At 51.8% G+C, this 20,227-nt stretch overlaps 1 protein-coding gene and 2 non-coding genes across 3 annotated transcripts; all 3 read left to right on the forward strand.

Moving 5' to 3' along the window:
• Positions 1–16: 16 nt before the first annotated feature.
• Positions 17–14,382, forward strand: LOC144718715 (uncharacterized). The gene is made up of 8 exons (XM_078594188.1): positions 17–407; positions 1,275–1,346; positions 3,871–4,134; positions 5,205–5,275; positions 6,720–6,830; positions 7,199–7,296; positions 12,662–12,731; positions 14,085–14,382. Exons 3-8 carry the CDS (start codon positions 3,951–3,953, stop codon positions 14,316–14,318), a joined length of 768 nt encoding a protein of 255 aa, XP_078450314.1. The 5' UTR covers positions 17–407; positions 1,275–1,346; positions 3,871–3,950; the 3' UTR covers positions 14,319–14,382.
• Positions 11,285–11,366, forward strand: TRNAS-AGA (transfer RNA serine (anticodon AGA)). The gene has a single exon. It is a non-coding gene; the product is annotated as a tRNA-Ser (tRNA).
• Positions 11,874–11,955, forward strand: TRNAS-AGA (transfer RNA serine (anticodon AGA)). Its single transcript has one exon. It is a non-coding gene; the product is annotated as a tRNA-Ser (tRNA).
• Positions 14,383–20,227: the final 5,845 nt, after the last annotated feature.

The following is a 20,227-nucleotide window of genomic DNA, read 5'->3' on the forward strand; positions in this document are numbered from 1 at the left end:
GCTGTGGTGTGCTGTGTTGTGCTGTGGTGTGCTGTGTTGTGTTGTGTTGTGTTGTGTTGTTCTGCATCGTGCTGTGTTGTGCTGTGGTGTGCTGTGTTGTGCTGTGGTGTGCTGTGTTGTGCTGCGTTGTGTTGTGTTGTTCTGCATCGTGCTGTGTTGTTCTGCATCGTGCTGTGTTGTGCTGTGGTGTGCTGTGTTGTGCTGTGGTGTGCTGTGTTGTTCTGCATCGTGCTGTGTTGTTCTGCATCGTGCTGTGTTGTGCTGTATTGTGCCGCGTTGTGCCGCGTTGTGCTGCGTCGTCCAGGCTGCATCCTCTGACGAGCGTGGAGACGTCCAGGCCTGCGACGTCCCCTGCCACTCCACGCGTCGCCCCTGCCGTGCCGCGACGTTCCGCTCGCACGGCACAGGTGCCCCTTGCGTGCGCGTAGCGGCTCTGTTCCGTCACATTCTGCCAGCGAGCACTCGACAGTTCACGTGACCCCACAGTGCACCGAGCGTGGCACAAGCGCTGCGGTCACGTCGCCGTCACTCGGCGGCGAACGTTGTCGTCATTGTGTAGCGAGCAGCGACGGTGGCGTCGTCGTAGTCGTCGTAGCGGCAGTTAGCGGACAAAAGCGATCGGATCCTGCTGACCCTGGTGCCTTGTCAGCGTGCGTCCGTGTGCGACTACTTACGAACGAGTTAGGTTCCAGATGTCTGTTCGTAAAGTCGATTTGTTCGTAGGTCGAACTTTACTCCTGTCGATTCCAAACACGTTGTACGGCGTGTACGCTAAACACGGGGAATGGCTTTAGAAGTCGTATAATCTCCTGTAGACGTAGGTGCCACTGGTTCTTCACGTTCTGCGGATGTAGATGCCACCACCGCCGTCTATTGCTCCGGCGGTTGAACTTACGACTCTCGGTCCGAACAGGCGATTAGATGTTCGTAAGTCGAATGTTCGTAAGTAGAGGAGTCCCTGAGTGTAGCAGCTGAACGCTGGATTGTGAATCGCAGTCCAGGTCCTCGGCGACCCACGCTCGCATTGTTGCACGATGCCAAACAAATTGTTAACGTTGGTATTGGTAGGTGTTGTACTGGATCTCCTTTAGGTGAACTCAGCCTAAAATGGCAACACGATGAGGAACCTTCTCACCCTGTTTTGCTTCCGTGCCTCAACGTCCGGTTCTCGTACCGTCCCCGCGTTGTCTCCCCGTTGCGTCACGTCGCCCTGAATGCCTTCATCCAGCAGCGGATCGATCCTGACTGATGATGATGCCGCCCCAACATTCCAGGTGATGTGACGTCCAACGCGTCGTTAGTTCCCGCCGCTGAAGCCTCCGCCAGTGGCGAGGGACTCTCTCCCGGTGAGTGTCAGCACCTCGGCGAGCGCTCAGGTGATGTCGATCTGATTCTGCGGGTCTCCATGCGAGTCTGTGGGTCTCGATGCGAGTCTGCGGGTCTCTGTGCGAGTCTGTGGGTCTCTATGCGAGTCTGCGGGTCTCTATGCGAGTCTGCGGGTCTCCATGCGAGTCTCCGTGCGAGTCTGCGGGTCTCTATGCGAGTCTGCGGGTCTCTGTGCGAGTCTGCGGGTCTCCATGCGAGTCTGTGGGTCTCGATGCGAGTCTGCGAGTCTCCGTGCGAGTCTGCGGGTCTCTGTGCGAGTCTGCGGGTCTCCATGCGAGTCTGCGGGTCTCCATGCGAGTCTGCGAGTCTCTGTGCGAGTCTGCGGGTCTCTGTGCGAGTCTGCGGGTCTCCATGCGAGTCTGCGGGTCTCCATGCGAGTCTGCGGGTCTCCATGCGAGTCTGCGGGTCTCTGTGCGAGTCTGCGGGTCTCCATGCGAGTCTGCGGGTCTCCATGCGAGTCTGCGGGTCTCCGTGCGAGTCTGTGGGTCTCCGTGCGAGTCTGTGGGTCTCCGTGCGAGTCTGCGGGTCTCTGTGCGAGTCTGCGGGTCTCCATGCGAGTCTGCAAGTCTCCGTGCGAGTCTGCGGGTCTCCGTGCGAGTCTGTGGGTCTCCGTGCGAGTCTGTGGGTCTCCATGCGAGTCTGCGGGTCTCCGTGCGAGTCTGTGGGTCTCTGTGCGAGTCTGCGGGTCTCTGTGCGAGTCTGCGAGTCTCCGTGCGAGTCTGCGGGTCTCCGTGCGAGTCTGTGGGTCTCCGTGCGAGTCTGTGGGTCTCCGTGCGAGTCTGCGGGTCTCCGTGCGAGTCTGTGGGTCTCCATGCGAGTCTGCGGGTCTCTGTGCGAGTCTGCGGGTCTCTGTGCGAGTCTGCGGGTCTCCGTGCGAGTCTGCGGGTCTCCATGCGAGTCTGTGGGTCTCCGTGCGAGTCTGCGGGTCTCCGTGCGAGTCTGCGGGTCTCTATGCGAGTCTGCGGGTCTCCGTGCGAGTCTGTGGGTCTCCGTGCGAGTCTGCGGGTCTCCGTGCGAGTCTGCGGGTCTCTGTGCGAGTCTGCGGGTCTCCGTGCGAGTCTGTGGGTCTCCGTGCGAGTCTGCGGGTCTCCGTGCGAGTCTGTGGGTCTCTATGCGAGTCTGCGGGTCTCCGTGCGAGTCTGTGGGTCTCTATGCGAGTCTGCGGGTCTCTATGCGAGTCTGCGGGTCTCCGTGCGAGTCTGTGGGTCTCTATGCGAGTCTGCGGGTCTATATGCGAGTCTGTAGGTCTCTGTGCGAGTCTGCGGGTCTCCGTGCGAGTCTGCGGGTCTCTATGCGAGTCTGCGGGTCTCCGTGCGAGTCTGCAGTTCTCTGTGCGAGTCTGCGGGTCTCCGTGCGAGTCTGCGGGTCTCCGTGCGAGTCTGCAGGTCTCTGTGCGAGTCTGCGGGTCTCCGTGCGAGTCTGCGGGTCTCTGTGCGAGTCTGCGGGTCTCTGTGCGAGTCTGCAGGTCTCTGTGCGAGTCTGCGGGTCTCCGTGCGAGTCTGCGGGTCTCTATGCGAGTCTGCGGGTCTCTATGCGAGTCTGCGGGTCTCCGTGCGAGTCTGCGGGTCTCTATGCGAGTCTGCGGGTCTCCGTGCGAGTCTGCGGGTCTCTGTGCGAGTCTGTGTGTCTCCGTGCGAGTCTGTGGGTCTCCGTGCGAGTCTGCGGATCTCGATGCGAGTCTGCGGGTCTCCGTGCGAGTCTGTGTGTCTCCGTGCGAGTCTGTGGGTCTCCGTGCGAGTCTGCGGGTCTCCGTGCGAGTCTGCGGGTCTCTGTGCGAGTCTGCGGGTCTCCGTGCGAGCCAGCGGGTCTCCATGCGAGTCTGCGGGTCTCCGTGCGAGTCTGTGGGTCTCCGTGCGAGTCTGCGGGTCTCCGTGCGAGTCTGTGGGTCTCCGTGCGAGTCTGCGGGTCTCCGTGCGAGTCTGCGGGTCTCCATGCGAGTCTGCGGGTCTCCGTGCGAGTCTGTGGGTCTCCGTGCGAGTCTCTGTGCGAGTCTGCGGGTCTCCGTGCGAGTCTGCGGGTCTCTATGCGAGTCTGCGGGTCTCCGTGCGAGTCTCTGTGCGAGTCTGCGGGTCTCCGTGCGAGTCTGCGGGTCTCCGTGCGAGTCTGCGGGTCTCTATGCGAGTCTGTGGGTCTCCGTGCGAGTTTCTGTGCGAGTCTGCGGGTCTCCGTGCGAGTCTGCGGGTCTCTATGCGAGTCTGCGGGTCTCCGTGCGAGTCTGTGGTCCTCGCATCCAGGTCACCCAAAATCCTTTGTCACGTGAACGAAATCTGGTGGAGCCCAACACTGGTGCGGCATCCTCCCCATCCCACACTGCCTTTGGGACCCGTTGATCAGTGAATCCAGTTGCATTCTCAACCCGGAAGGCACGAACCGCCACGAAACAACAACAACAACAACATCCACTCTTAAATCTCAAAAATGTCAACGTTAAATCTCTCTTACCCTTCCACCACCACCCCACACCTTCCCCCTTCCACGCCTCAGGTGGGGAGAAGGCCTGCGCAGGGGAAAAGGTGCCCGAGGAGCGAGAGCGGCACGGGAGCGGGGAGAGGGCCGGGGTCGTGATGGAGGAAGGCCCCGAGCGGGGACGCGAGGAGTCGAGGGAGGCCCGGGAGCGACGGTTGGAGCGGGCCGAGGGCGTCGCGCGGGCCCAGGCGCTGCTGCAGCGACTGCGTGATGCCGAGCGGCCGGCGGTGGCCTCGATCCGTGGCGGCGGCGGGAACCCCAACGTCTCCAACTTCGATGACTGTGCGACGACTTTTGATTGATTTGCCTCACTTCCCGTGGTCGCGTGGATTTTTCTCGAGGGTCCTCGGGGGGTTTTTCCCCGCCCTCCACGCTTAGAATCAACATCACGCCTTTAGAGTATTTGGCTGCTATGAATACCATCAACCATGATCTGTCCATTGCTAGATGAAGGCCTCCAAACCGCATTATTTAGGTTATTTGGCTGTATTAAATTTCCCACGTGATAGGCAACACCGTTGTGCTATCGTTTGTGGCCAGGTCGCTTCTGAAGAAGAGCTACTATAGCTCTGCGGGCATTACCTAGTAAAATACTAAAAACAGTTTTATTTTTAGTTTATGTTTTGGACTTTTCAGTGAAATATGCTGGCGGAGTAGAAAGCGGATATGGGCACACACCTTGGCATCTAGGCGAGAGGGCCGGCATAGTGTTAGGATAGGCCCCGTGGTCTATCCAACGTGAACACACGGAGCTTGCTGCAGACAGCAAGGTTTTCTAATGGGAACGTGAGATGGAAAATCCAAGTTGACTGTTGTTTTGAGAAACTGGCAGCGTGAGTTACTGCTGCTGACCAAAGGACCAATTACCCTGGAGGACTTGTTTTAATTCTAGATTTGAAGCTTTCGTGACTGCAAGGATTCTTATTCTTAGGTTTTTTCGGTAAAGTCACGTAGGTAAAAAATTTTAAATTAATAAAAGTAAAATCAAATAAAAAATAAAATAAAAATCACGACGTTTCGGAGGCAACACAAGCTTCCGTCTTCAGGTGGAACCGTCACAGCACGCTTGCTGTATCAAGTAAATGAGAGATATATACGGGGTAGTATCTCTTGGAATCTCTCATTTACTTGATACAGCAAGCGTGCTGTGACGGTTCCACCTGAAGACGGAAGCTTGTGTTGCCTCCGAAACGTGCTTTTTATTTTATTTTTATTTTATTTTACTTTTATTAATTTAAATAAAAAATTTTTTACCTACGTGACTTGTTTTAATGTTTATTCTGTACGTGGGCTGGCTGGCTGGGCGGCTCAAAACTCATAAGGCAACTGTCTCCTGGTGTTCTCAATTTCAGTCGATTTTCTGGCCAAGTACTGCATCTTCAACCAGCAGGCCCTGGGAGAATACCAGCGTGCGTTCTCTGCTGTGAGTACAAGGACACGCGCACGCGTGCGCACTACGGTTGTGACGATGGATTGATTCACCGACGATTAAAATTGCTTCTCGCACTCGCAATACACGAAGGTGTATGAATCATTTAGAAGGCTTCTTTTTGTATATATATGAAATTGATTCAATCCCTATCACAATTCTAAACATTCAGGATCAAACCGAGGGCCCTACATCAATACCAATGTTTGGGGTCACGATGGGGGATGGGGGGGGCGATCGGCCCTATTGCCCCGCCCCTCGGCTCCTCCAGTAGATTCAGGATTCCATTCAAGAGTCAATTGTTTAACATCGTTAGTGGAGCGGCCTCTAGTGGTTGGCGAGGTCATCCGCCGTTCGGCGAGGTGAAATGTGCAACATTACGCGAGGGTCTACGGCGGCCCTCTTCTGTCGTGTGGTACCGCTGGTGTCGGTGCAGAGCAACGGCTTTTACAACTTCACATTTCACGTTGTTCAAGCCAGACAACCGCGTCGGGAGCAGTAGCGGAGTGGTATCGCTGTGGTGTCTCCTCCGTATTTGTGGATCGGGCATTGCGTCGTTACGCGTCGTTCCGGATTACCACAGTCGCACGCTGGAGAGTTTTAACATCTTCCATTTGTGCATCAGGTATCCGCATCTGCTGCCATGGTTTGTGTGGATGCGGCTTAGGGTGGATCTATGGCAGCTATGAAGCCATTCCACAGCCTCTGTGGAGGCTTGGTGGATCTCGGTGATATTGCCCGTGAATCGGTGGTGCGTCGGGGCGGTGTTGGCTTCTACGATCGATCGTCTGGCTGTGGTGGCCGCAGTCACATTCACATGCGGACCCACGACGTGCAACAAGCATGAATAGACCAAATGTTAACTCTCACATGCGTGCAAATCCACGCGAGGATCACAAAGCTCGGAGGTTCAATGAGGATCGATCGATGAATCGGTGCGTCGTTGCACCGCTCATGCTGCACGCGCACGTGTGTGCGTGTGTGCGTGTGTGGTAGTGTGTGCGTGTGTGGTAGTGTGTGCGTGTGTGGTAGTGTGTGCGTGTGTGGTAGTGTGTGCGTGTGTGGTAGTGTGTGCGTGTGTGCATGTGTGGTAGTGTGTGCGTGTGTGGTAGTGTGTGCGTGTGTGGTAGTGTAGCGGTTAAGCGCACTCCGCTACGAAACCGGCGACCTGAGTTCGATTCCCACTCACGAACGACATCAGTGGCGATTGTCTGAACCGGTTCTGGACCTCCCCTAGGTCGACTCAGCCTCAAATTAGTACCTGATGCGGTGTGTAGTAAACATCGCCACTGGCAAGACAAAGGCGGCCGGGCATTGAGCTGGCCCCTCACTCCCCTCGTGCGCTGTGCCGGCCTTCATAGATGCCCGCTCGCTAACAGCACTTGCCCCAACAGTGGGTTAAGGCTACACGGGGGGACCTTTGCCTTTGTGCGTGCAGGTGGATGAGGACGAGGACGGGTACCTGTCGGGAGCCGAGGTGTGTGTCGCCCTCAAGGCGGTGCTGCCCCCCGGCTCGCTGTCCGACGCCGAGGAGATGTACGTCTACCGTGTACGTCTCCCACCACGTGCGCGCGCGCTCACGTGCATGTACGCGCACGTCACACCAGCCGGTGGCCCAGCTGTCGAGTGCGTAAACATGTTCGCGTGCACGGCAGTATTTCTATTCGCCTCGTTGGGCCCCTGCGTTGAACGCGCCCCCCACTGTTGGATGCAGCATCTTGAAAGTGAGGGCCACCAGATTTCAAGTGTAAGTCGTTTGCAGCCCAATGTCAATCCGATACCGGACGAAGACCTTGCCAATAACGGCTGTGAGGAGTCGTTTCGCCACACTTCACCGCGCTTGCCAGCGCTCGCTAGTGGATGGGTCCAGACGTTCTCGCGCCCCTCTGCGCACCGATGCGCGGTGTGTCGCCGCAGGTTTTGGAGATCGTGGATTACCGCGTCGCCGACGGGCTCACCGACTTCCGCCTGTTCGCCGTCATCGCCAGCCTCGCTCGCCGCATAGCTGCTCTCGAGTGAGTGGGTGACGAGTGGGTGACGAGTGGGTGACGAGTGGGTGACGAGTGGGTGACGAGTGGGTGACGAGTGGGTGACGAGTGGGTGACGAGTGGGTGACGAGTGGGTGACGAGTGGCTCCGCTTACACGGACTCGCTCGCGCACACCTCTGTATTGGTTCTTGAAGTGATTCCAGTCGTGTTTTGTTTGCGACGCGTTACGAGATGATGAAGTGTCCATTCGGAAATCTCCTGGAGCAGCGAGTTCCACGTGTAAGAGGGTAGGTGCCTCCCTGAAACATATTCACCGGTCACACCTCTTTAGGATTTGTTTTTGTCCTTCCCCAAAATGTACGACTCGTGGAAGGGATTTGTCGCGGGGTTTGTCCAGGAAAATCTGTCAAGTGGATGTTTTTGTTTATCCTTCACACATTGAGGTGCCCAATTTCTCGTGCACTTTGCAATGATCGCATGACAGTCAATGCGATATTTTTTCAATTGTCAAGGTAGGAAATCGGCCAAATCAAGTGCAAAATCAAACGTAATATTACGTTTTTTTTTTAATACAGCCATTGATGACAGCTAAAACCGTGGCCCAGAATCAAACTCAGATTGTCAGGTTTGTAGCGCCGTGTGCTAACCACTGCACTGCTGCTCCACACATACACATACAATGATTGCCCGTGTCGCCTTAAACAGATTGTTGGGGCAAGTGCTGTTAGCGAGCACCTATGAAGGCCGGCACGGCACACAAGGGGGGTGGGTGGCCAGCACTACGCCCGGCCGATTTTCTCTCCCTAGTTGAAATGTTTACACACCGCTCCAGGTACTCATTTGAGGCTGAGTCGACCGAGGTCCAGGACCGGTTCAGATGATCGTCACCGGTGTTGGCCGTGAGCCGGGAAACCGAACTCGTGTCGCCGGGTTCGTAGCGCGGCGTAGCGCTAACCGCTGCACCACCGCTCCCCGCCGCACAAGACAATACCCTCACACACAACCCCGCCCGCTTCTGACGCTCATGCTCTGATCATTATTTGTGTCAATATTAGTGATGAACGCCACCCACCACCCCCCCTTACGCCCGCCGTTATCCACACAAACGCGCAGGTGTCCGCCCACACCCCACCCGAGTTGTAAAACAGGTGAGAGGCGCGTGGCCGCGCACCTGTGCTTGCCGATCAGCACGCGCCTCCAGCTCTCGCATCGCACCTGCGCCGTAAGCGCTGTGGCAGGGCGGGCTGTAACTCACGAGAGAGAGAGAGAGAGAGGGACACACACACAGTGGTTTCAGTGTTTCTCGAGAGAGAGAGGAGAGAGAAAAAAACCCGCACACACCTCCAGGGTCGTGAGGTGGGCCTCCGGTGAGCTCGCCTGGGCTCGCGGTTGTTTTAGACTTTCGCTGGTTGACATCCCGTTCATGAATCAATCTAAGCTCTCCGGCTCGTTACTGTGATTCGGTAAGTAAATTTGAGAAAATTCCCGTTGGAGTGTTCGGGACTGCGTCGACCGATCGCAATGCGCACGTCGAGTGGCGGTTGTCTGGGCCACGTTCACCGTCGCGCCGCGTGTCGCTGAATAAGGGAAGGGATAGACACTGGAGCATAGATGCACACAGGACAATCATTTACTTTTCCGCCGTCTGTTAACATCGTACACTCGCAGCAGCTTCTCACACTTTTTTGTTTAATGAAGAATGGCCTACCCATCAAAGCACTATGCAGGTCAAAAACCTGCTTGGGTTCATAATAGCGCTGTTTTGGGTTAGATCGCGTCATTATAAAGGTGTCGTTAAAACCGCCACCACCCGACACAGCCAATTAGTCAGATTTGCCACGTAAACAGAACTTACCAATTAGTAACTAATTAGCAATTAGTAAGTAATTGCCATGTTCTCTTTATGAGTACAGGACATCGGTGTGTTGGAAAGGAATTTTCAATTTCACGAGAATTCTAAATGTTGCGGGCACACCTCTGTTCAGGTTCCCAGATCGGATGAGACCACGTGCACTGTGGAGATTTGTTCACGTGACCAAATTAATTAGAGCACAAAGAAGGTCGGAATTGTAACGCTCCAGTGCCAGGGACCGGCAACCAAAATACCAAGAAAAGCCATTTGTTTGGAATTCTGTTGTAAAAAAAACAACAACCCTCAATATTGTTCATAATCAACGATTTTTGGGTTTAGATCGCGTTATTTATAAATGTGTCGTAACCCTCCACCACCCGACACGGCCAATCAGTAAAAAAGTGTCACGTTGACAAAAGACAAATAGTTCACTGCTTTAGCCCACCGGTGTGTTGAAGCGTGAAACCACAACATTTACAATTTGAGGTTTCACGCTTCAACACACCGGTGGGCTAAAGCAGTGAACTATTTGTCTTTTGTCAACGTGACACTTTTTTACTGATTGGCCGTGTCGGGTGGTGGAGGGTTACGACACATTTATAAATAACGCGATCTAAACCCAAAAATCGTTGATTATGAACAATATTGGTCGCGAAAGCCTACGTGTTAAACTAACCATCAATATATTAAGAGGCACAATGCACTGTGTGGTGAATACGAGACCCCTGGTCCAGTGAGTTGATGAGTGGCTCGTGGCCAGACATGTTCTCCTGGGAGGCTGTATCGATTTCTGGGCAGACGGAGCTCGCTGCTTAACCTAAAGCCACACATCACGCCAGCGGAATCAATACCCGTCAACCCCTTATCAGTGCCCTACCTTATTACAGACCAATTCAGACCGTATATTGGTCACCTCGTGCCCTTATGAATATCAACGTTCATCCTACAAAGCCCCATCTCAAGGGAGAAACACAAACAAATAGGCAAAAAATTATGTTTGACAAAACACAATAGCTGTTTTGTGTATTCATTTAGAAAATGTGTGTCAATGATGCGACGAATCATGCTACTGTCTGTGGTCGTGCATGCTGATGCTGCTGCTTGCTTGAAATGTGGATGCACACATTCGTGTTGTAATTCCGGATCAAATTTGGCCGCTCCTATGTGGATCGCTGCTCTCCAGAGTAAACAAAAGAAGATGTCCCGTGACTATTTTTTTATTTGGCCGTATGATTATTATTTTTTTGCCTGTATTGAAACGGCTGTACGCCGTATGGACCTCAATTTCCCTCTACGAGAATACGGGGTCAATCGTATGGGTTGACTTGCATGGGAATCCCTGAATGATGCCACAGGAGAGACTTTGTTATGTTGTGTTTATATAACGCCGCTCAGAAATCGCAAGATCTCGTTGGTTTCTGGGCAGCGCCGTGCCGCGGTCAGAGAGCTAGACTCAACAATTGCGAGTTTTGTTGAGTTTATTTTGGGTTTACTCAGCTTATCAGCCCCCCGCCGCCGTGGGACTGATAAGATGAATAACGCTTTTTGTGCAGTCGACGGTGGCGATGACCACCCCGGTAGACGGCTACCACTGGGACCTTCCAACGGAGATGGACGCTGTTCAATTTGCTTCTTTGAGCAGTGGAGACGCTTTGAAGAACGCGCGCAGACTGCGTTGAGTGGTCGTGGTTGAGCGGTGAAGGCGATGGACTAGAAATCCGAGTGGGGAGGGTCTCCCCGTGCAAGTTCGAATCCTGCCGACTATGCAAGAATCTTTTCTTTTAACAATCATTCATTTATACTCTGTAAACATTGGGGGTGAGAGCCGTATACACCAGGAGTCGGTGCACTGTGCCATGAACCCATTGACTTGAGGTTGATTCCCGGCCGTGACTTGCATGAGTGGCGAGGCATATCTGAATTGGCTCTTGATAGACTTTTCACAACTTACACTACCCAGTCAAGTGAAGTATGGTCAAAAAAACCCCCATGGGGGAAATGGTGTGCGGAGGCATTCATCAAGCATTGCAATGACGACACGCTATAAGTTCCGTTTTATAAAACCTGCAACATCACGGCCATCGATGAGAATAATGCCCCCTAGGTTTAGGTCTTGTAGCTCCTGTTTCTAAATGAGTGATGCTCTAAGTTGCATCACCTGGGTAGTCGTGGCCGAGCGGTTAAGGCGATGGACTAGAAATCCATTGGGGACTCCCCGCGCAGGTTCGAATCCTGCCGACTACGCAAGAAGCATTTCGTTTAACAATCATTCATTTAACATTTGTAAACATTGAGCGTTCGAGCCGTTATGCTCCAGGAGTTGGTGCACTGTGCTATGAGGTTGAATCCCGGCCATGGATTGTATAAGTAGCGAGGCATATCTGAATTGGGTCTTGATCGACTTTTTACAACTTACATCACCCATTCAGACGCTGTCTTTCCGACGGACCTGTTCTTCACCTGAGGACGGCTGCTTGCGTTGTGGCCGAAACGTCGTGAGAATTGTATTTTATAAAGTTATTTCTTTTATATTTTATGATTTCCCTTCTACGTGACTTACCGAAAGAACCACGAAGATTGCATCACCCAGTCGAGTGAAGTATGGGCAAATCAATCCCCATGGGTGCCATCGTGTGTGGAGGCATTAATCCAGCAGTGGATTGACAACAAGCTGGGAAGGATGCCCCCTCGGTTTAGGTCTTGCAGCCCATTTTTATAAAAGAGTGTGACGCTCTAAGCTGCATCACCTGGGTAGTCGTGGCCGAGCGGTTAAGGCGATGGACTAGAAATCCATTGGGGTCTCCCCGCGCAGGTTCGAATCCTGCCGACTACGCAAGAAACAATTGGTGATCCTGCTGAAATGTTTGCATCCTTTGTGAACAATGAGAGCCGTATGCTCCTAGAGATTGGTGCACTGTGCCATGAAACCATTGACTTGAGGTTGATTCCCGGCCATGCCTTTCATGAGTGGCGAGGCATATCTGAATTGGTTCTTGCTCTACTTTTCACGACTCGCACTGCACAGCAGAGTGAAGGATGGTCTAAACAACCTCCATGGGTACACATTGTGTTCATCAAGCAGTGGATTGACAACACGCTGTAAGTTCTGTTTTCTAAAACCTGTAACGTCACGGCCATCAATGAGAGTCATGTCCCCTCGGTTTAGGTCTTGCAGCTCCTCTTTCTAAACGAGTGTGATGCTCTTACGTTACACAGCGTTTTGTATTCATGGTATTTAGAAAGATAAGTTAATGTGTTTTGTCACCAGGGGTTGGGGGGGCTGGTGATCCTGCTGAAATGTTTGCATCAGCTGAGTGATCCGCGGGCCAATAAAGTTCGCGACACACCGCACCATGATGATGTCGCCACAGTAGCAACGGTGGCGTTGTTTGTATATCTGCCAGTCATCTCAGCCAGTCAACCCACGGCACCTGCTGGGTTGCGTCCCGTGACCTCCTTGCCTGCGGGCGTTCGACACTTCACGTGGCTTTAAAGTGAATGGCGGCTGTTGTTGTTGTTTGTGTGTTGTCTGTGCGCAGTGACTTTATGCGAAATCTCATCAACCACATGGACTTCAAGGCCCTGGAGATGCGCATGAGTAAAGCCAGGGTGAGTGAGCCACCATCCTTCGCAATCGATGGGGGATGCCAATAAACACATCCCACACTCAAGCGAAGCTTTTAACAAATAATGCTAACCTCAGAAAGTGATGATTTGGTTTTTAAAAGGTTCCCCCAGTGGCAGCTGTCCCTGTGTGGCACAAAGTGTCTGTCACACCACCTCGCCCGCAGAAGGGCACCAGTCTGCCAGTAGGGGGAGGCTATGAATGCCGCGTATCATCAAAATGTTAGTAGTTTAGCAGACAAGTGAAACAAGGAGACACGCGTTTGCCAACGTTATTCACAGCCACATTAGAAGATGTTTTCCCATATTGAATTGGAGAAACCAAAGGTTACAACTCCACCGCAGCTTCAGGATTCAGGCTACAAAGAAAGGGGGGAGGGGGGGGGCGGGCGCCCAAGAACTTCTTTCGCACCGTACACAACCAACCGTGCTAATCGGGGGTGAGCGCGGGGGTGAGGACAACCAAACCAAACCTCCCACGTTACGCCACTGACGGCGACGCCACGGGTAAGGAGGGTTTCATCTACCTGCTGCCTCTCTACCTCCCCGTGGTCGCGTGGACTTTGCTGCTCCGGGTCCTCCTCCTCCTCCTCCAGGTTTTATTCCCCCCCCACCACCCCCTCCACAATCAGAATCAACGTCACCGTTGCGTTTATTTGGTATTCGGCCGCTGCTATAAATTCCCACGCGGCGATGGGAAGCCGACCTCGTTGAAGCTGTCATTTGTGGTGGCCAGGTCGCTTCTGGAAACAACAAAACCGAGCTGTTTTAGCGGCTCAGTTTCGGGCCCCTTATCTGGTCAAATACAAAAAAATTGGTCAGTTTCGTTGACGAATTGCCATGTTCTGTTAACGCGACAACCCTTACTAGTTGGCTGTTGAGTCGGGTGGTGGCGGGTTCTAACGACACATTTATATATTTACGCGATCTAACCCAAAAAAAACGCCTCTATTATGGGTATTCTTTGGGTCGTTCGGTAAAGTCACGTAGAACAAAACAATTAACAAAAAACTACGACGATTGCTTGTGTTGCGATCGTAACGTGACTTTACCGAAAGACCCAAAAGAATATGGATTCCTGCGGTCACGAAAGCTCTAAGTCTATTGTGGCTGTCTAATAATTGTTTTCTACCCTTTTATCTGGCAACAAAACTGACACCTTATTTGTTGCTAAATAAAAGGGTAAAAAAAACAATTATCATATTTCTTACTGGCAAATAAGGTTCCAATGGTGTGGCTGTCTAGTTTCGTTTCGTTGTCGAAGATCACTACGACGACGAAGACGACAACGACCACGATTCGCTGCGCACGCTCGCCGCTATCCCGTGCGTCACGCAGGCCCTGTTCGAGTGCAACGTGGAGACGCACACGCGGCGCATCCAGCCGGCCCAACTCGCGCTGGAGCTCCGCGCGGGCGGCGTGAGCCCGCGGCACGAGCGCGCCGTGCGAGGCTACGGCGGCGGCGGCGGTCACCAGGATCGGTCGCTCGACCTCCTCGACTTCCTCTCCTTCCTGCCGCTCTTCGTGCGCATCCACGGCAGCGTGCTCGCTCGCCCGCTCGCCTCGCCGTGAACAGCCGGCGGTGGTGGCGTGGGCGCCGCCTCTACACCCACCCCCCTCCTCCTCCTCTACACCCACCCACCCCCCACCCCCTCCTCTACACCCACCCACCCCCCACCCCCTCCTCCTCCTCAACACCCACCCACCCCCCACCCCCTCCTCCTCCTCAACACCCACCCACCCCCCACCCCCTCCTCCTCCTCAACACCCACCCACCCCCCACCCCCTCCTCCTCCTGGGGCCCCAACCTCGGAGCTGAACCGTTTTGGGGAAAATCTCAAAACTCTTCGGTAAAGTCACGTAGGTATAAAATACATGTACCCACGTGACTTTACCAAAAGAAGCAAAGAGTATGGATTCCTGCAGTCACGAAAGCTTCAAATCAAGGAAAATCTGTAATTGCGATTTTTCTGACAGATATTGCCAATGCGATTTGATTTGCGATGACATTTTTTTAAAGTCAAGCTTCAGTTCAATATTCACTGTGTAATAGATTTACAACACGTGATGGAGCATTACCACCTGATGGCATCAAAATATGAACTGCTCTATATATTCTAATCTAATGCAAGGGTGAGAACTTAAAATATATGAATTGCTTACATGTATTTTTTCAAACGTTGTAATTGAAATAGAACAATCAAACATAGAACAATTGTTAAGTTAAATAAATAAAGTTATAATAATACTTTTTTTTTAACAATTCCAATAAGAAAGTAATAGGACTTTTCAAATCGCAGCTTTTGCGATTTGCTAATCGCATTATTTTAAATTGCGATATTGATTTAAAATCGATTAATCGTTCAGCCCTACCCCAACCTACGGACGTCTCCAGGGGTCTAACAGAGTTGGTCGAGGAGCGGCGGCAGCGGCGGCAAATTCGGAGCGGCCGCATCATTAAACGAGACCCCCCAAACCACCCCTCCGCCACCCACCGTGTTGGTTTTACAGCAACGACAAACGCGAGTTTTAAAATTTACGTCCATCCGCCCGTGGTCAGAGGCAGGGTCAAGGCTCTCTCTCTCTCTGCTCCAGGGATACTCAGCAGAAAGAGGAAAAGACACCACTCCCACCGCCCACCGCCCCCACCACACCCCCACACCCCCTTCTTGGACTTACAAAGACAAAGATCACACATTGAAGCCTGTAACAGACCGTTGGGATACGTGCTGTTAACGAGCACCTATGAAGGCCGGTACAGCACACGAGATTGGTGGCCAGCACCATGCCCGGCCGCCTTTGTCTCCCTAGTGACGATGTTTACACATCGCACCAGGTACTCATTTGAGGCTGAGTGGACCTAGGGGAGGCCCAGGACCGGTACAGAATAGTCACCGGTGTTAGCCGTGAGATGCCCTTTCTGGGAGTGCGAGACGTGGCCGGATTTTTTTAGAAGGTAAACCATCGAAAACACAAATTAAGTACGGGCACGTCAGTAACAACTACTTTGTTGTCATCAAACCCGATGTATCTGTTAACATTACACGTGTTTTTACGATTGAGAACCAAATGGATGCAAGTCTGCAGTAAAAAGGTGAAGAACCGCTGGTCGAGTCTGTGTCCTGCTCAGTGTTGGGTTAGAGAGGCCGATTGAAAGGGCGTTATGTGATGCCATCTTCCGTGGCTGTGCTGTCATGTTTAAAAAGTCCCGGGCTAACGTGAGAGGTAAAACTAAAACGATATCTGAGAAGTTTCTGGCACTCCCCGTTATAACCCGCATTGACCAGCGTTATGAAGAATGGTGAAACTAATCCCGTGACTTGAAACGGAGTGACAACGCCTTCATCCGGCAGCGGAGTGATAAAGGCCCGCGAATGATTGTAGACATGCAGAGGGTGTGACCATATTGTATCTCCCTGCAAAACTATTTTACGAATTATTGTGAATTCTCAGGATGAGGGCGCTCATCCAGCAGTGGATCGCCAAAAGAGGGCCGCACAATGTGCATGTGCGCATCAGAGAGGTGGCAAAACGCATTATCTGGAAACGGCTACCCCCCCCCCCACATCGCTACAGATAAGATGCACTCCACTGCAGATTTATTGACGGTGCACTCCGTCTTATCCGTCGATGTTTAATCTGGAACCTCTCCTAAACAGCAGGTGCTGGTCATTTTATGGCTCTTGTGAATTGTGAGGACCCGAACGAGATCCGGGTCGACATTGTGCCACCGCTGTAATCTAAACCCTAGCGGGTGGCTTTTAGCAAACGAGGGAAGTTGAATTGTGGGGGAGAGTGGGGTGGGGGTGGGGGGCATTGTTGCCCAATTATCGCCTGTCGTCCGGCGCGTGGATTTATTTGCCATTCAAAGCGACAGTGGCTGTGGCTTTGGCGAACAGGTGCGAAGCGGGTGGGTGGGGGATGACGGGGTGGAGGCAGGTGCGGTGGCGCGTGGCGGTCACACTGGCGTTTTTGTATTTCCCCTCCGGCTGAGAGGCGGTGGTGTAACGGTACCCCCAAGTGTAAACACGCGACAGCGTTAAGGGCACACGCGCGCCTGCGTAGACACAATAAACACCCCAGCCTATCAGATAAGCCCGATAGCCAATGAATTGATTGGTCTGTAAAGGTATCTCTTGTAATACATGGTATTGTGGCGGTGTTTCAACAAATAAGAGATGTTTAATCCTCAACCCTCCGGGGTATTGCCGGTTTCAGTAAAAACAAAATAAATTGGTTCAGAGCACGGAGCGCCGAGCTGGCAAACGCGGAGAGCCTGGGTTTGAATCCAGGCAGGCAAGCTGCCTGTGATTGAACTGGGCTCTCAATGTGAAGCAGGTTTGGGAGGGTGCAGGGCTATCTGAGAGATCCAAATGGATTGTTGGCTGGGCACCAAAAGCACAATTAATATAAGATTGGCAGAAAAGACAAAATATATATTTTAAAATAATAAAACATCGAAATAAGTGGTCACAACAATGTTTAGTAATTGGGGCATTGCCCTGGTGCTGAGTTGATATTGTTGATCAACTCAGTGATAAACAATATCAACTGATATTGTTCATCAACTCAGTAATAGAAATGCCTGCTTTGGCATCTTGATTCAGGCATTCTTCGGAGGAGCTGTCCAGCCTGCTGAATCAAGGCCGAGAACAGGGGTGGGTGGGTGGGTATGAGACCTTTCTACGGCCCGCGATATCGTTTCATAGGGCCTGTGATTTCATTTGACACGGCCCAACCCTTGCTCTTGAAGGATGGATATTCGGAACACAAGTTAAGCGAGAAAAAGTAAAGTGCTGATTCATATTCTCAGGTTTTTTTTCTGATGACGGAGACTTGTGTTGCCTCCGAAACGTCGTGAATTTTATTTTTATTTTTGTTTTGTTTTATTTTACTTTCATTACTTTTAATGTTTTACCTACGTGACTTTACCGAAAAAAACCTGAGAATATGAATCATTGCAGTCACGAAAGCTTCAAATCTAGAATTAAAGTGCTGATTGACAACGTGAGGATTGGAGGCCTAGATGATGGAGTGAAGCGTTAAGGCGCAAGCGTGGATAGGATGGTCTCATATCATGGGACCTTTTTGCCAGTGTCTATTCGGTTTTTGAACATCTCAACACTTGTTTTATTGCCAGAAAGGGTAAGACTCGTATTCTTTTTTTCATAAGATGGAGGATATTTGAGATAACGAGGTACTCTCGCTTAGGCAGAGAACGCGACCAAGAGAATGAACTGTTTGGTTGTAATAAATGGCAATGTTTGTTCTATGAGTCAATGACAGTACGTTATAGGGGCCTGGGTGGTGTAACCTCCCTATGTGAGGCTCGCATTAGGAAGGTTGTGAGTTCAATCCCTTGTCGCCGGTTGACTCGGCCTCTCATTTCTCCGGGGCACAATGAAACGAGTACAATTGTGCGTGGAAGTCGACATTATTTGTCCTCTTGAGAGAATTGCCCCAGTCATGGGAATGAGGAATGTCCACCACTGGCTGCAGGCTGGAAACGTTTGGCCAGTGGGGAGAAATGTGGCCAACAGACCCTCAAGTTTGGGGCCCTTCTCCCAGGTGTGGCGTGGACCATAAATGGTGATTAAAGACCAAATGTACAGAGCCTGGGACTGAACACAACCCGTGCCCATTTCTGACCGGAAAACAAAACAGAGGTTGGTCGTGTGAATCAAGAACAAATGTGGGGGGTGATTTATCTCCCCCAAAAATTATGTTATTTCTGCATTAAACTTGCGATAAACCCTAAACTGAAACGATTTGTATTTTGATAATAGGTTTTTCCACTGTTTTAACATCTTAACAGGTGTTAAAATGTTAAAACACCAAACTGAAAACCTTTACAAGGAATGATGTCTGCATTAACCACAATGCTTGTGGTCAGAATGCAAACAAAAAACATACTCTGATAATATATGCATTGTCCTTGAAATTGATTGGTCCACACCAGAGACACATTTCTTTTGAGCCTCATATTAAACCAGAGGACGCCAAAAGGCGTACATCTTAACACCTGTTTTGCCAGAAAAAAGGGGAAAACCCTATTATATTTTGGTACTGGCAAAGGAGGTCCTATTATTTTTTTTATTTCACCAGGTAAGGCCCACTGACCTATATTAGTTTTATCAGAAGCGACCTGGCTATCACAAATGATAGCTCAACGAAGTGGCTTTTTATCGTGTGGACATTTACAGCAGCCAAAGACTCTAAACGCGTGACGTTGATTCTAAATGCGGAGGGGAAAACCGGAGTACCCGCAGAAAAAATCCATGCGAGCACGGGGAGAGAACGAACATGCAAACTCCAAATAATACACAACAGGCATCGTTAGGGTCGGGCTCGAACCCAAGACCTCCTGTATACCAGGCGATGTTGTTAACATCTCCCCACCGCGTATTGACGCGGACAGGAGCACGTGGCAAGGCGTGATGATCGTCAGTGGTCGAAATTGGGACAAGACTACAACCACCACGACTGTCACTTTCTCCTCCTTCAGTCGCCCCCTCCCCCACACACACCGACAACGTTGCCCGCACAGATATTCGGGTCACTTCAAAGCCTGCCGATTCTTTACAATATCAGCGCACCTGTGCACACCTGGGTCGTGAGTTGGAGAGGAGGAGATTGGGTGTGGAGGGGTTAGATAGCTGGGGGGGGGGGAGCTTGGTGATTTGAGTGGATGCCTGGTGATGGTGGGGAGTGTGTGTATGGGGTATAGGGGGTGGCTTGTGGTCCGTGCTGAATCGTGCGATAGTGTGAGTGCACCTGTGTTTACCTGCACGGGGCGGGCGGTCTACTCCCTCGGGCAGGTGTGCTATGAGCTGAGCAAATAAAGGGTGTGTGGATTTGGGGGGGGAGGGAATTGCATGAGTCTGTGTTTGTTTGTGTCCGTGTATATGTTCGTTTCGTTGTATTTAATTTACAGCCCCTGCACGCCCTCGTCGGTCATGGAGGTTGTTTGGCCATACTTCACCACGCTGGTCACTGTGGCTTTGCGGCCAGAATTGGTCTTACGTGTAACTTGCCGCTGATGTTATCCGTGGCCGGAATTGAGCTCATGATACCCATAGCACTAACATGGCAACCTAAATGTGACACTCCGGTATACGTTGACTACGTATGTATGTTGAACTTTGTTTGCACCATACGTAGCGCCCCGTGCTAACCGGAGGCGTGGTTGTCTACTGGACATCTGTGAAGACTACTGGACATCTGTGAAAAATGAGCTTTATAGTTCATCGGATTCCTCCAGTGTAAATTAGTGTTCTGATTATGATATTCGCATACATTGAAAACGATTTATTCTAAAGCTCGCAATTCGGTATCGTGACCCTTAAGAGTCCAAATTAATTTGTGCATCCATGCATCGTTGCGCCCCCAGTTGATTGTAGATAATACGAATCCTGTCCTGATGCCTCCCCAGATTACAGCGCCCCACTTAGAGCCCGCAGGCTGCTTGCTGTCTGTCGTCG

This window comes from Lampetra planeri, chromosome 5, assembly GCF_965212315.1.
Source record: "Lampetra planeri chromosome 5, kcLamPlan1.2.h2, whole genome shotgun sequence".
Classification (NCBI taxonomy): Eukaryota; Metazoa; Chordata; class Hyperoartia; order Petromyzontiformes; family Petromyzontidae; genus Lampetra; species Lampetra planeri.